The 15,021-nt window shown below is 46.2% G+C and overlaps 1 protein-coding gene across 1 annotated transcript in view; it reads right to left on the reverse strand.

The window, feature by feature from the left end:
- CAPN3 (calpain 3) overlaps nt 1-15,021 on the reverse strand; it is a 46,129-nt gene continuing 31,108 nt past the window's right edge. Inside the window, exons 9-24 of the mRNA XM_007935279.1 lie at nt 14,612-14,689; nt 13,453-13,613; nt 10,572-10,741; nt 10,230-10,241; nt 9,324-9,532; nt 8,277-8,313; nt 6,608-6,625; nt 3,426-3,539; nt 2,401-2,478; nt 1,957-2,014; nt 1,807-1,871; nt 1,288-1,356; nt 1,127-1,205; nt 768-884; nt 407-465; nt 1-27 (exon numbers count right to left, since the gene is read on the reverse strand). Coding sequence (XP_007933470.1) covers nt 1-27; nt 407-465; nt 768-884; nt 1,127-1,205; nt 1,288-1,356; nt 1,807-1,871; nt 1,957-2,014; nt 2,401-2,478; nt 3,426-3,539; nt 6,608-6,625; nt 8,277-8,313; nt 9,324-9,532; nt 10,230-10,241; nt 10,572-10,741; nt 13,453-13,613; nt 14,612-14,689 — 1,351 coding nt within the window. The remainder of the gene's footprint in view (nt 28-406; nt 466-767; nt 885-1,126; nt 1,206-1,287; nt 1,357-1,806; nt 1,872-1,956; nt 2,015-2,400; nt 2,479-3,425; nt 3,540-6,607; nt 6,626-8,276; nt 8,314-9,323; nt 9,533-10,229; nt 10,242-10,571; nt 10,742-13,452; nt 13,614-14,611; nt 14,690-15,021) is intronic.

Here is a 15,021-nt window from a genome sequence, read left to right on the forward strand (position 1 = left end):
TCAGGCATACATGGTGAGCTGCAGCCACTGAAAGAGCAAGTCCCAAGACCAGAATGAAAACAAAGACCCCAGCCCAAGGAATCGAACGGGGTAGGGAGAAAGAGAACAGCCTCAGCACGCCAGACACTGGGACTGTTTTCTAAGAAGCAGTGGTTTACTGCCTCCTGTCTCCCAGTCTCTTAGGAAGGTACGTGTTTTGGGAACTCAGTTTTGGGAACTGAGGCCACTTTGGAGCCTTCCCCCAGTACGTGTTCCTGTGAGCCATAATCCCTGCTGGGCTTCCCTTCTCTAGACTCCTCTCCCATCCTGTCCTCCACCACCATTGGAGAGTGATGAGCACACAGTTCACTGACCCATCCCTCTTGAATCTTAAGTGCAGGGCATGTGCTACCTGTGCATACTTTACCTCTAGAACATTGAGCTTGATGACACCATCCCCATCCTTGTCAAATGCATGGAAAGCTCCTGTGGGAAGAAGGCACAAGCTGGAGGCCAGTTAGAGGCTCACCCTGCCTCCACTACTGTAACTTTTCTTAGAAGGGCTGGCCATGTGCTAAGTGCTGCCCTACAGCAAAAATATCTGCCAGGCACAGTATCACCAGTAACCCTCCCTTTGTCATCCCATCCTGGGTCTAAAGAGGGCCTTTGCCTTTGTTCAGCCTAGGTAGAGTAGGCTGAAAGACTATCAGTCTCAGATTTCTACTGCCACAGCTATCCCAGAGAGAGCAGGCTGGAAGGGTACAAGAGAGAAGGGTAGCCCCACTTACGGAACATGCCCTCCAGCCTGATGAAGCAGCAGATGAAACTGTCAAAGTCAATGTTCATGTGTTTGTCTGCATATCGCATGGTAATGATGTGGTAGAGCTGGCAGTTGAGGTGGAATCCTGTGGAGGGTGATCATGTTAGAGGAAGAAGTAGAGTTGAGTCCTTAGGCCTGCATTCTATTTTCCCTGCTCCTTGAGGCCCTATCCTCTTTCTCATTCCACTCTGTGCACTGGAAAAGAAAAATGAGAAGCCCTTTTTCCTTCCTTCAGTAAATCCCTAGTAGTCTTGGCCCCTGCCCCCTCATTGCTGCTCCATTGAGCTCCAGTCCACATCCCTGTCAACCCGCTTTCTTCCCCAGCACCTGCATCATTGACTGCATTTCGCATCTCGTAGCTGTTGATGGTGCCAGAGTGGTCTGTGTCATAGCGTTTGAAAATTTTCTGGCAATAGAAAATAGGACAGAGATCAACTCACTAAACTGAATCAACTCCTTCATTCCCACTTTTCATTCTCTCTTCTCACCTGCCAGGTCTTAATCTTCTCCCAGAGGTGATGAAACTCTTCCAGATTCAGCCTCCCAGAACCGTCTGTCTGGTGGAGGGAGGTCAGGGCTACAGAGTACATAGCAAAATCCCCCTTGTCTGGGGGTAGGATGTCTAGGGGGTTCAACAGGGAAGGTGGCTCTCTAGGAAGGCTATGCCCAGGATATCCTACCCACTGCCCTATCTGGGTATTAAACATTCCCTCCACTCCTCCAAATCAAGGTTAGTGCCTACTCTATAACCCAAGGAGCCTGCCTTCTAAGAACCACCTTTGTTTGGCAGGACCCCAGGATTAGAGGCCTGTTAAAACCCAATCTCCTTCCCAACTCCTGCCCCTTCAAACAGCCCCATCTGGCCAGCATCAGGATGTACAGATTCAGGACTTCCTAAAGTACTTCCTTGAATACAAATGTGTGCCCCACTGCCTGACTGGGCACTCATTGTTGGGCTGCACAGGGGCTGATGATGGAGGGTTGGGAAGAGGTGGCAGGAAGGATACATCCATGAGAGCAATCATGCTACGGCAGGACTCCAGCGTGAACCCTTTTGTCTTCAGGTCCTTATCTGGGGGGTATGGAGAAGAGTGAGGAACTACTTTCAGATAACTGGGCCCCCTTCCTCTCCCCCTCATTCTGTCTGAGCCACTCACGTTTGTTCACAACTGTATTAAGGACATTCTTGAGCTCATCTGCACAGATCTCCATGTCCTGAGGAGAAAAGGAGAAAAGAGCCATGGTTCAAGAGGACAGCAGCTGATGGAACACAGGCTTTGCCAAACAAATCCCAGCTGTCCATGTTCATGTAATCCCTGTCAGCGCTATTCTGTCATATGGAAGCTGGGCTTTTCTGAGGGGCCTGATTCTGCACCATCAGCTGTCCAGACTGCAGTGGGTCCCTCGGAGCAAAAAGACCTGTGATCCACCCAGTCTGTGTATCACAAGCGTGGGGATTTTTGTGCTACACACATGCATCCCTGGTTCCACCAAAAGCCAAAAGTGACTTCTGAACAATATTGAAATAACTCCTAACTTGAGTAATTAACCAAGGTGAGAGGTGAGCAACTGTGGATGGCCTTGGGGTTGGAGGTACCCACATCGCCTGCTATCTGCCTGAAGATGTTCCGGAATTGCCGCTGTTCCTCACTTTCCTGCTCAATGTTGCCAGGGTGTGTCTATGGAAAAACAAAGGAAAACTAGTTTACAGAAATCAAGGAGATGGACAGACCCGTGAAGAATGTTCTTTTGGGGCTGGTGGAGCCAGAAGGGTGGCAGTCCTGGGTGGCAGCAGAAGCTGGGTACAGGGGCAAATGCTCTTCTGCTGTAGTGAAGCCTGGTGAGCTGGAGTGGTATTCATCTAGGCCTCAGCAACTTCTCACTCCATACCTCTCCAAACCCACACACCCCAACCAAAGGAGATGTATTAGCCATGCAGACATGTGGACAGCCTCCTTTATCCCTCTCCCCACTCTCCCTCCAGCTAGAACCCTTCCACTGGTTTAAGCCTGACCAAGCAAGCCCAGCTGGTCAAAAATCATCAGGCCATTCTGATTCCCCACGCCTTTGTCATCAAGGCCAAGTCTTCAGAGGAGTCCCCCCATCCCACACACGCACACTATCACATCACATTCTAGGCTACAGGAGGTGGCCCTGGATTTTTGCCCGTGACTTTTGCTCCTTAACCTCACTCCTGCTAAGTTTTATGCCACCAGCTCTTCCCACCCCAATCCAATACCCTCCCCAGAGCTCTGGAGGACCCTGCTTCTGCTACTGTTCTTTATCTCCCCATTGCCATGAAGACAACACAAGGCAAGAGTTGTTTGGGGTCAAGCTGATTCTGTCCCAGGCCCTGCCTCCTCCTGTCATTGTCCTAGCTGATAAGTACCAGTGGGAAGGCTCAGCCTGTCATTCTCTTCCCTAGGACAGGCTTGGCAAAGCGGATAAACCCCAAGACATTCACCCAAGCAGCACCTCAAATTTTAGGGCAACTTACTTCTGAGAGAAAAGGTCAGTGGGCCAAATCCAAACCTCTAGATGTCAAAGAGCCACCCTACCTCTGGGACCCCAAGAGCGTAGGAGGACCCCTATTGCATGCTAGCCACCCCATTCATGCTCCAGAAACCTGTGGGGACTTCTCTTGCTTATCAGGGCTTGTTTTGTCTTTGCCCTTCTCTGATTCCTGGTCCACACCCAGCTCTCTGTTGCTGTTTGCTCTGTCCGAAACGAAGATGATGGGCTGAAGACAGGAGGAAAGTAGGGAGAGGGTAAGAAAGAAGCAAGGATTACAGGCTGAGGGGTGCATTAAGGCACCTGGAGCAGCTCTGTGCTGTTAGAAGAGGAAAAGATCAGAGTCAGGAGCTCTTGGACCTCAGTTCAAGTTCCATGTCGGCCACTAACAAGCTGTATGCCTTGGGGAAAGATGATAAGTTTCTCTGGACCTAGTTTCTTATCTCTCAATACCTCCCCATTTCTCCACATGGTACAGTTATGAAGTACAGAAGTAGGTGTGAAATGCCAGGAAGGCTAAAAGCAGCATGATCTAGTGCAATAATTTTCAAAGGTTTTGTAGACTGTTCAAATTAAATTTCCCTAGAAGTGCAGTGCATATAAAGCCATTAAAAGCAAAGCCTCTCTGATTAATGGGGAGGCTCAGAGCTCTTTCCCTTTAGCACAACTTCATCACCATGACAGCTACTAAGACACCTTCAAGGGATCTCTAGGACTCCGCTAAGTACAGTTTGAGAAGAAAAAAAAAAAAAAACTGATTAGTGAAATGATCAATAGGGGAGAGGTCAGAACACTAGGCTGGAATTCCAGCCATGCCCCTCACAGACAGACGTAACTTCTGTGGCCTCAGAGTATTCATACATTAATGGGGATGACAAAACCTGCTTTGCCCTTAGTACTGTGTAGATCAAATGAGATATGGAATATTAAATTATACTACAAATACATTGAAAGTGCTACATAAATAGAAGGGATATTTATATGAAAGGCTCATTCATCCAGTGAGACGGCATGAAAAGGGGTGGAGACTGCCTGCCATGCCAGTGCTGGTTGGTGTCATACACCCATAGGAAAAGCCAGAGGAAAGCTAGGCTGTAGAGGTTGGAGTGCAGTGCAAAGAATAATGGGGTAATCACAGTCTCTTAGAGGAAAAGAACCTGACATGTCTTTCATGGTTCATCTAGACAGCTTGAATGAACAGTGAAGCTCCCATCCGGACATCTGCAGCAAGCAGAAACCATCAGGTTATGAGCCCCTTGGCTCCCAGCAGGCCACAAAATACCTGGCTTGCTCTGCCTTCTAAGCAAAGGGTTTTACTGATGCTTGTGGGGGGTCACAGTCTGAGGTGGGATGTGTGCCAGTGCACATGTTGTGGCCATGGGAGCATTCTTGCCAGACACACATCTCAGAGTTCAAAAGTGAGTCTAAGAAACACAGGCCTTGGAGTCTAAGGGGCCTGAACCAGAAGGGGGGCCAAAAACACAAGTTTTAGAATAAACAGAGATGGGCTCCAGTTCCAATTTTGCCACTCATTAGTTGTGTGTCTTTAGGTAAGTCACTTCACTTCTTTGAATCTGTATCCTCACCTGTAAAATCATAGATACTGTTATAACTGAAGAAAGAAAAAAAAATTTTTTTTAAACCCTTAACACAGTGTCTGGCACATGGTAGGTACTTGATACATGTCAGAAGCTCTAGTCTAAAGCAGCACCAATACTTGATGACCCCTATAATGGATCATCCCACGCCCTACCATAAACTCTAACAGCAAAACTTGTCTGAATGCCTGTAGCTACTACCCCATAGGTTCAAGGATGCCCAAAGAGCAATCGTTTCTGAATGGCATTCTGGGCAGTCAAACCAAAATTCTGAAAGGGGTACTCATTACTGTGGCCATTATTTCCCTGGAGACTATGGGGAATTCATGTGGTTAATGAAGTGAGGATGGGGGTAGGAAAGAGTTTGAGTTGCTAAACAACTATAATACTAAGTTCCAAAACCATACGGAGGATCCTGGTCCCAGATGGAAGCTTTGCTCTAAGGCTCCTGAGATGCCCTTTGTCACTTTTAGGGACTTTAAGGACCAAGTCTTTGCAGCAGTGTGGCTATAATGAGACCCAAGAGGGTCTGAGAGAAGCTCTGGTGAATTGGTGGAGGAAGGTAACAACCCAAGGCTCCAGGAGAGGAAGCTGTCCAGGTAGCTTTCTTTTCTTCTTCCCCCTTAAACAGTCAAGTTCAGCATCAACTCTGGAGCTATGCAGGTGAATGTTCTCTTTCCCCTTTGACCTTGCAAGGGGATACATGCAGACCATGACCATCTGGACACACGCAGCAAGCAGAAACCATCATGCTGCTAACATGCTGTGCCACAGCCCGGGATTTAGGAGGGCCCTTCATAGCTTGGTTCAGGGTGGGAGGTCACGCTTCTAAAAGGGAATTTGCAACAAGCTTTATCTGGAAAGAGCCCTGGCAGTAACTTGGCCCCTCTGGGCATTGTCTACCACCCATTCTCCCGGGAGAAAGCTGAACAAAAAGGAGGTGTGGGGAGCAGGCAGGGAAAGAGAGAAGGGGAAGTAGCGGTCCTGTCTACAGAGCTGCTGGCATCACTCTCCATGGAAGCCCTCAGGCAACTTTCTTACTGTACTCTAAGGAATAAAACCCCCACCCCAACCAAATAGAAGGAGTGCCTCTGGTTTTCTCAGGGCCCCTACTTCAGGCCCATTTTCACTGGTTGGCCATCTCTCATCTCATTTGAGGGGTGGGCAGTACAGCATAAGGATTAAGAACAGAGACTCTGGAGCCAGACTGCCTGGCTCCAAGTCCTGCTCTGAATCTTATTGGCTGTGTGGCCTTGAATAAATTAGCTCTCTGTTCCTGTTTCCTTCTCTGAGAATGGGAATAATAGCAGCACTAATTACATAGGGTTGTTATGAGGATGAAGTGAGTTAATCCATGTAAATAAAGCATCTAGAAGAGTGCCTGAAGTATAGCTTTCACTTAGCAAATATTCCCACTACCATCAAGTAGATTCCGACTCATAGCAACCGCCTTTGGGCTTCCAAAGTTGTAAATTTACAGAAGCAGAGTGCCTCATCTTTCTTCCATGGAGCATCTGGTGGGTTTGAACCACCGATGTTTTGGTTAGCAGCTCAGTGCCTTAACCACAGGACCACCAGAGCTCCCTCAGCAAGTATTAGCTATTATGATTACACACCCACAGCTGCAACAAGATGTCTGGTGCACGTGCATGCACATGCACACTCCTTGCTTTCCACCCAATCCACCAGTTACACTCACCTTGGTTTTTTTCTTTTTCTGCACAAGAAAAGGAAATAGGCAAATGCAGAATAAGTGAAAAGCAGTTCCCAGAAAACCTAGTGGCGTTTGGCTTCCCTGTGACCTGGTCCTCACCTTGAGGTAAGGTTCTGGGGTCCAGAAACCTGGGTTATATGGAGCCAAAGTGGCTGGAAGTGAGAGAAAAGAACTTGCTTCTCACTCAAGGCCCAGAGATGGGCTGAGGCTATTTTTTGAGGCTTGTTTTATGCTCTACTCTTACTGGACCTAGCTAAGGGAAGGGATCTTCTGGCTCTTGTTTCATTTTTACTGATGTCGATTACTGATACAAAAAAAAAGTGGCTCAGCCAAACAACAATAAGTTTTGCTTAACTTATATAGTATTTTTAATTTTTTTTTGAGCAGGCATTTAACACAGGGATATTTAATATGGAAATCTAGATTTTTGGCTTCTTTTGTAAAATGGAAGGTCTGGCTGGCTACACTGGTCCTTCCCCTATAGCAATGATCAGCTTTTTTTAAAAAATTATGATTTGGGTGCAAATTTACAAAGCAGATTAGTTTTACTCTCAGTATGTGTTCATGCACGTTTGATTTTACGGCCCTGACTACAATTCCCAACCATAAAAAACTCTCTTCCACTCTCCTCCCCTCTCCTCCTCATGACCACATGTGCCCTTCTTATCTTATTCCGGTCTGTCCAGCTTTCCCACTATGTGAATGCTGCCCCTCTGATGTCTCATAGGTGACTGATCCAAGGAATGCATTTCCCTAGGGTAGGTGGATGTACCTCCCAGGGGTAGGTGTTCTGCTTGTAGGTCTTTCTACTGTTGGGCTGAGAGCCAATCCATGGGAGTAAATCCATTTCCAGACCCAAAGGATAACCCCAGGCCATAATCTCAGGGATTCCACCAGTCTCTATCTGACCAGTAATTCTGGTCATTTTTGTGTTTTTAAATTGTGTTCCACATTTTTCCTCCCACTTTATCAAGGAAGCAATCAGCTATTACTGAGATAGCTGCTCTCTTTGTACCTCCAGACTGCCACAGTCACCACCACTCCAGTTGTACCTCCAACACTGAAGTCAATGTTCTTGAGAACTGAACACACGTATGCCAGTGGAGACTCCAAGACCGCTGCATCTGTCTGCTCTACTTGTTTAGGTGACATGCCAACTCCCATAAGCTTGTGAGTTAGCCACTGCTGATAAATACACTGATTACCAATGTTTGAAAGATAGGGATAGAATCCATTGCACTTAATATTAAAACAAAGCATCTGTGTCAGCAGCTGAGCCAAGATTTGACCCTGATTCCAAAGCCTGTATGATTTCTTTCCTCTATGTGAGACTGCACCTCATAATCCATGTTAACTGCTATATTCTTGTCATACATTTTTCATGCACCCTTTTTCTTTTCCTCTAATTGTTCAAACTCATTCTCCCTTCTACAACTCTCTTGTACATCTCAGACTCTGGAGTGAGTGATCAGCCCAAGGACCTGTTTATTTCTGGTCATGCCACACAAAAGCTGTGGTAACTTGGAATAATCACACCCCAGGCCCCGTTCTCCCTCTGTTGACACTCATTCTCTCCACCACCAGCCTGACTCCTGCTTGGCCTGGGGAAGGTGATCCTCTGAATCTTCTTACATGTAAGAGCTGTACCACTTACCAGTGGCCGGTCCACGGAGATTGTATTTTCAACATCCCTGTGAGGAACACAAACATGCCAGGATCTCAGTGTTACCAGGAGCAAGTAGAAAGCACAGAGAGGATTTCCTCAAGTCACATGGCTTCTCTGTGATCAGAACTGACCTCAAGAGAACCTCAGGAACCAACACTGCCCTCTTCTGCCCTAGGAACCAACCCTATGTAGGCCACCATTCCCAGCAGCCAAGCCAGGCACATGGGTTCTTGTTGGGTTTACCCAGAGCCCTCCAAAGGCATGACCCGCCACCTACCCACAAACCTTGTGTTTCTTCCAGGGACAGAAATCAGAGTGGCAAGGCCTATGAACTCACCCCCAGCGGGCAAGGGGGAGGATATGGACTTGCTGGCCCTCCCTGGCCACCTTCCCTAAAATTTAAGTTGCCCCCAACATTTCATATCCCTCCTCCCTGTTTTATTTTTTCTTATCACTTATATAACTCCCTCTCTCCACTCTCTCTCTCTCTCTCTCTCTTTCTCTCTCTCTCCTTTTTTCCCCTCCTGTTCACTGTCTTTGACTACAATGTTAAAATCTATTATTTCTTTCTGTTTGATTCACTGCTCTAATTCCAGTGCCTGGAAGAGTGCCTTGAACATACCAAAAAAACCCAAAAAACAAAAAACAAACCCAATGCCATTGAGTCGATTCCGACTCATAGCAACCCCCATTGGGTTTCCAAGGCAGTAAATCTTTACGGAAGTAGATTGCCTCCTCTTCCTTCTATGGAGTGGCTGGTGGGTTTATACCACCAACCTTCTGGTTAGCAGTCAAATGTCTTAGGCACTGCACCATCAGAGCTCCTGTGGAACATAGTAGGTGCTTAATAAATATTTGTGAAATAAATAAGGGAGGGAAGAAGGAAAAAAGGAAGAAAGGGAAGGGGGTGGGGAGGAAGGAAGGAAGCAACAGAGTGGTCATCTTATCCCATGCCTCTTGGAGGAGACTGGTCCAGCTGCCTCACACCTCCAAGCTCTCAATGGGTCATTGGTACCTTTAGGAACTGAGACTCACTCAGAAAGGTTCCTCTTTTCAGAGAAGACCCGGAGGATGAATTCTCCCTCCTGGTGAGGCTCATAGGTGGAGGGCACGATGACATACTCGCTGGGAGGCAGGCGGAAGCGCTGGGATACTTCCCGCATGTTGATGTAGGTTTTGCTCCTGGCCTTGGAGGCGTTGTACAGGAAGAAGTCCTTCTGCAGGTGCTGCTTATTCCCATGCATCTATGGGAGAGAAGAGCCCAGGGAATCTGAGCCCCTCAAGGGGGATGCCCTGTTCTGCTCACAGTCCCCTTCCACAGTCCCTTCCCAACTCCCAGGTCACTCGTTTCACAGTCACAACCCTGGAGCTCCCTACTCCATTTTCTCTTCTGTTGTGGTTCAGAAGTGAAGGTCAAGTCTATCATTCCCACACTCAGGGCCACTTACCAGAACTGCTGCTCGTCAGTTCCAAATCACCTCCAGACTGGGGAAGGGCCCCAAGGAGGCAGGAGGGGCCTTGGCTGGGCTCTGAGGGCGGTGATTCCTCCATCCCTAAGAGGGCAGTTACCCTCAGAATGTGTGACTGTGGGTGTGACTAAGCGTGTTGTCTAAGTGACAGTGGGAAAGTGTGTGCATGAGTAAGTATGAGTGAGTATGAGTGTGTGTGAATGAGTATGGTTGTGTGAGTATGAATGAGTGAGTATGAGTGTGTGACAGGCAGAGTTTCTGGTGGGAAGGGAGAAAGTCCACATCATGAGGGTGGTAGTCAGGGGGACCATGCAGTACACTGAGGCACCTGCTCTGAAGTTGAGACAAAGCAGCAAGGCCCTTTCCTATCATAGTCCTGCCCACAAATGCCACCAGGAAGCTTCCTGGTGTGCCACAGACAGACATGTGACCCCCAGGCAATGCTGCACACAGCTTCTGGTCACTTCTATACCTCTTTGGGAACCTTGAGGAGAAACAGAAAAAGAAGATTCTCAAATTCTGTGGATTTCAGATCTGAATGGAAACAAGAAGTTTGCAAGAAGGGAATGCCAACAATTAATGCAGAAACTACCCCCCCCACATATCTACTTTCACCCCCAGATATTTTCATTTATTAGAAAAACCTGAGAGGTTCTGACACAGGTGGGCCAGATACCAGGGACTCTGGGTGTCACTGCATATCAGGGAAGCCACAGGAGCCCTTTGGAAGCCTCCCTGGGTGAGAAAGCCTTAAAAGCCTCCTGCCTGGGAAGGTGCATGTTTCTTGGACTAAAGCAGGTTAGGGACTGCACACCTCGTAGATGGCGAAGCCAATAGTGAAGAGGTTGGCCCCCAGCTTCCGGTCCTTCCGCCGGTTCTTCTGCATCAGGGCCACCAGGAAGCTGCAGACCACCTGGGAGTCATCAGGGTCATCATCCTCCTCTAGGAGCTTCAGACGGTACTGCGGGTTGGTCCAGAAAGTGTCTGTGGCCCCAGAAAGGAAAAGTATGTTCAGAGTTGCCTCATGGACAACGGCTAGGAAGGGAAACGAGATGCATCTATATGCCCAGTACACATTTATGGAGAAAGGATTCAAGCATTTGCCTAATTATTTGGGGGATAGCTTCTTCCTTATATAGATGGAGCTGCAGTGACTTGGATATGCGGTTTCCTGTCTGTCAGCTAGTATAATAGTAATAAAACTATAAAATATAAGAACAATAATGATAATAATGGCTTTATTTCTTGAAATGGGATGGTAAAAGGATGTGTTAACATCAATAGTTCTCTTTCTTAATAATGTAACACATTAATATGTGTTGGGCCCTGTGCTAAACACTCCTGCATTATTTCATCAAATCACTGAATTCACTGAAATCTCAGATAATACCTGTGAGATAGGTATTATTATTGTCCTCATTTTATAGATAGAGTAACTGAGACACAGAGAGGATAAATGGCTTAATAAGGTGTTACAGATAGTAAGTGAAAGAGCTAGAATTCAAACCTGGGTTTCTCTGACTTCAGAGCCTAAGCTCTTAATCCCAACACTTGTAATGTCCTGGTTGTGATAAGATTATCCATATGATGCTCATGTCCTTTTGCCTATTAGAATTTTTAAAATACACATACACACTCTTTGCCTTTTAAAAAAAAAATCATTGAAAGCAATGGTGACTATAGTGGTGAGAGCAGACATGGTGTTAGTGATGGTGTTACTATGCAAATATGTACACGTTCAGTATTCATCAATAGTCTACTAGGTGCAAAACTCTGCATTAGGGGTAGTGAGACATATGTAGAAAACATGGACATGGATTTTACTTTCAGGCTAGAAGAGAAGATAAGACATATGCATAGATTATGACACTCTATGATGTAAGGTTTAGTTATCTCCTTCCTGGACCCTTTCAATCTCTCCCCTGACTATTTCTCCCTCTAGGTATCAGTCTTGTTCCAAGGCTCTGGAGAGAAACATCTATAGCCATCATTTTCACTTGATTTGTTCAAATTTCATTTTACTTTGTTAAATTTTTAACATAGAAAATACCATTTTAACAATTTTAAGTGTACAATCCAGTGGCATTAATTATATTTACAATGTTGTGCAATCAACACCACTATCTATTCTAAAATTGTCTTTATCACCACAGAAATTCTACCCATTAAGTAATCCTTTCTCTCTTCTCTTCTCAGTTTCTGGTAATCTCAGAGCTACCTTCTGTCTCTATGAATTTGCCTACTCTAGCTATTTCATATAAATAGGATCATACGATATTTATTCTTTTGTGTCCGGGTTGTTTTACTCAGCATAATATTTCAAGGTTCATGTTCCACGTTGTAGCATGTATCAGAACTTCATATTTTTTTTTATGACTTTACTTACTTTTCACCTCCTCCCCTTCCCCCTCTTCCCTTCCCCTTTCCTCTCCTCTCACCTCCACTTCCTCCCCCTTCCCCACCCCACCCCCTGACCCATCAGATCACTTTGTTCTTCCTTCTACACAACCGAACTGGTGAAATTCACCTATGACCTCTTAACTGCCACAATGAACAGACATTTTCCAGATTTCATCAAAAGACCTCTGCATTTAACACTGCTAACTCCTCCCTTGGCTTCTGTGACTCCATTTTCTCCTGGCTCTCCTTCATCTCTGAATTTTCACTCTCAGTCTTTACTGATGGCTTCACTTTCCTCATCTGTCTCTTAAATGTTGTGGGTCCCCAGGATTTGGTTCTAGGCCCTCTTCTTCTCTCATCCACCTATCCTGCCTCTCTAGGCAATCTTATTCACTTCTACTGTTTACCCCCTACACACTGATGAGATTGAGATAACAACCTCAATCTGTCTTCTGACTTCCTCCCTCCCTTTCTCTCTCTTTCTCCTTCCTTCCCACCACAATTGTTTATTGAGTTCCCACAATTTAACCAAGTACCATTCTAATCTGTGCATCCAATTCTCTCTTACACATCTTTCTTCACCAGGTACCTAAATTTTCTGTTTCTAAACTGAACTACCCTCCCTACAATCCTCCAACCATCACCACCGAAACAAACAAAAACAGTGTGTTTTTCTCTTGTGTGTCATATATTGTAATGTTGTTCCACAACCAGGAGTTTTGGAGTCATTCTTTTTCTTCTTTCTTCTTCACTTCCCATATTACCTTATATTTCTCCCCCTAAATCTGCCCTCTCCCCTTCATTTCTGCTGGTACTGACTTGGTTTAGGCTTACGGCATTTCTGGCTTGAACTATTGCAGTAGCTGTTAACTTGGTCCTCCAGTACCATTCTCAACCTCACTGATTATTGTTCTGAGATAGCTCTCTGCTGCAAATTCTTCAGCATGGTGATTTCCTTCTCAGTAAGAAGGAGAGGGCTTAATAAAATAAAGTGTGTCTGGAACCTAGTAGACATTCAATGAATGGTAAACCGAATCAAAACCACTGCCTTCGAGTCGATTCTGACTCATAGTGACCCCCGTAGGGTTTCCAAGGCTGTAAATCTTTATGGAAGTAGATTGCCTCATCTTCCTCCCATGGAACAGCTGGTGGGTTTGCACTGCCAACTTTCTGGTTAACAGTCAAATGCCTCACTCACTGCACCACCAGAGCTCATCAATGAATGGTAGTTAGCATTATTCTACTTGAAACTTGTTCTGCTTGGACCCCCTCCTCCCATCAAGAGTGTGTCCCACCTGGAAAGTTGCGGCAGCCTCCAGCAGAGCAGCCCCTCACCCATCGGCCCTCATTCACAGACACAGTCCAGGTATGGAGTTTGTCAGATTCCAGTGCATCAGCTGTGAGGTTGCAGATCTCCAGCTTTGTGAAATGGTAGATGAAATCGTCATATGACATCCTGAGGGTTGGAAGAAGAGAGAGACTCATGGGAACAGATGGGGAGAGCCTGGGAAGGACAAGACTTCATCATTAGCACAGCCCAACAAAATAGTTCAGAGGAGCTTGATAATGGTCCCAGGGAGGACCCAGCCCTTCCTTTTTACGGTAAACACTGTCAGTTCTGATATATCTACTCCCAAATGTCTTCTCTTCCAATAATGTCTCAAACTCAAAGTCCCTTGTTGGGAGAACTGGACAACTTCAACTCTCCAGAAAATTACTGCATGCCTCAACCCTGAGCACCAAGGGTACAGGCGAAAGAGATGTGGTTTGGAGGAGGACAATTAAGCAAGCAATTTTAAGGAGAATTTGAGCAGTATCAAAAACAGGTTAACAACCCGAGTTCTGTATAAATTTAGAGGGTCCCTTAGAAAGTCCAAGGAGTCTTGGTGGTACATTGGTTAAACGCTTGGCTGCAAATTGAAAAGTTGGCAATTCGTACCCACCAGCCACTCTGGGAGAAAAATATGGCAGTCTGCTTCTGTAATAAAAATTTACAGTCTTAGAAACCCAATGGGGCAGTTCTACAAGATCACTATGAATCAGAATCAACTTCACAGCAGTGGGTTTGGTTTAGTTTGGGTTAGAAAATTTCCTTTAAGTTGATACTTGTAGACTAAATAGAAATAATGTGAGTGAGGATGAAGTTGGCATTCTAGGCTCAGAAAAATAGCCTGTATAAGGCCAGGATGACCAAAGCAGAGTGCTCTCAAGGAAGGGAATAAATGAGCAGGAGCCACAGTATGCTGACCAGGTCCTGGGACTCAGTCATCACTGTGACCTGGCAGGCTCCTCTCAGAGCCTCTTCCTTCCTGGACCTTGGCTCAGGGAAGAAGAAATAGGTTAAAATTTGCCAAGGCCTGGAGTCTGATGGCCTCTGCACGGGAGCTGAGGTTTGAGATTCAAGCTTCCTGCTCCATCCTTGAGCCTTCATGATCCAATGGGACCTAGACTCACCAGAACTCTCCGTCCTCAGTGACCTGGTGCTGCAGACGGACCTTCTCATCTTGATCCACAAAGCTCCAGTCCTTCCAACTAATGGGAAAACAGATAAATTATTGGTGGGGGAGAAAGAGAAGGCCTGATGTGGGTTGGGGCAATAGGTGTCAGAGAAGTATAATGAAGTTGAGGGATCTGTGTCTCCTGTACTCATTTCTAAATTTCCAGATGATAGGATAGGGCCTGGCATATAGTCAGCACTGCATTCTTGCAGGATGAGTGAAAGATTGCATGTGAAGGAGTCAGTGGGACACAGGATCAGCATCTATCACAGCCTGTTGAGGGAGGCTGCTTGTTCTCTGAATATCCCCAGGGTCTAGACCTGTGCCTCCTATTTAGTAGGTGCTCAGTAAATATCTGCTGACTGG

The sequence above is a fragment of the Orycteropus afer genome, unplaced genomic scaffold (assembly GCF_000298275.1).
Source record: "Orycteropus afer afer isolate SDZICR_OR568_19922 unplaced genomic scaffold, OryAfe1.0 scaffold00026, whole genome shotgun sequence".
Lineage (NCBI taxonomy): Eukaryota > Metazoa > Chordata > Mammalia > Tubulidentata > Orycteropodidae > Orycteropus > Orycteropus afer.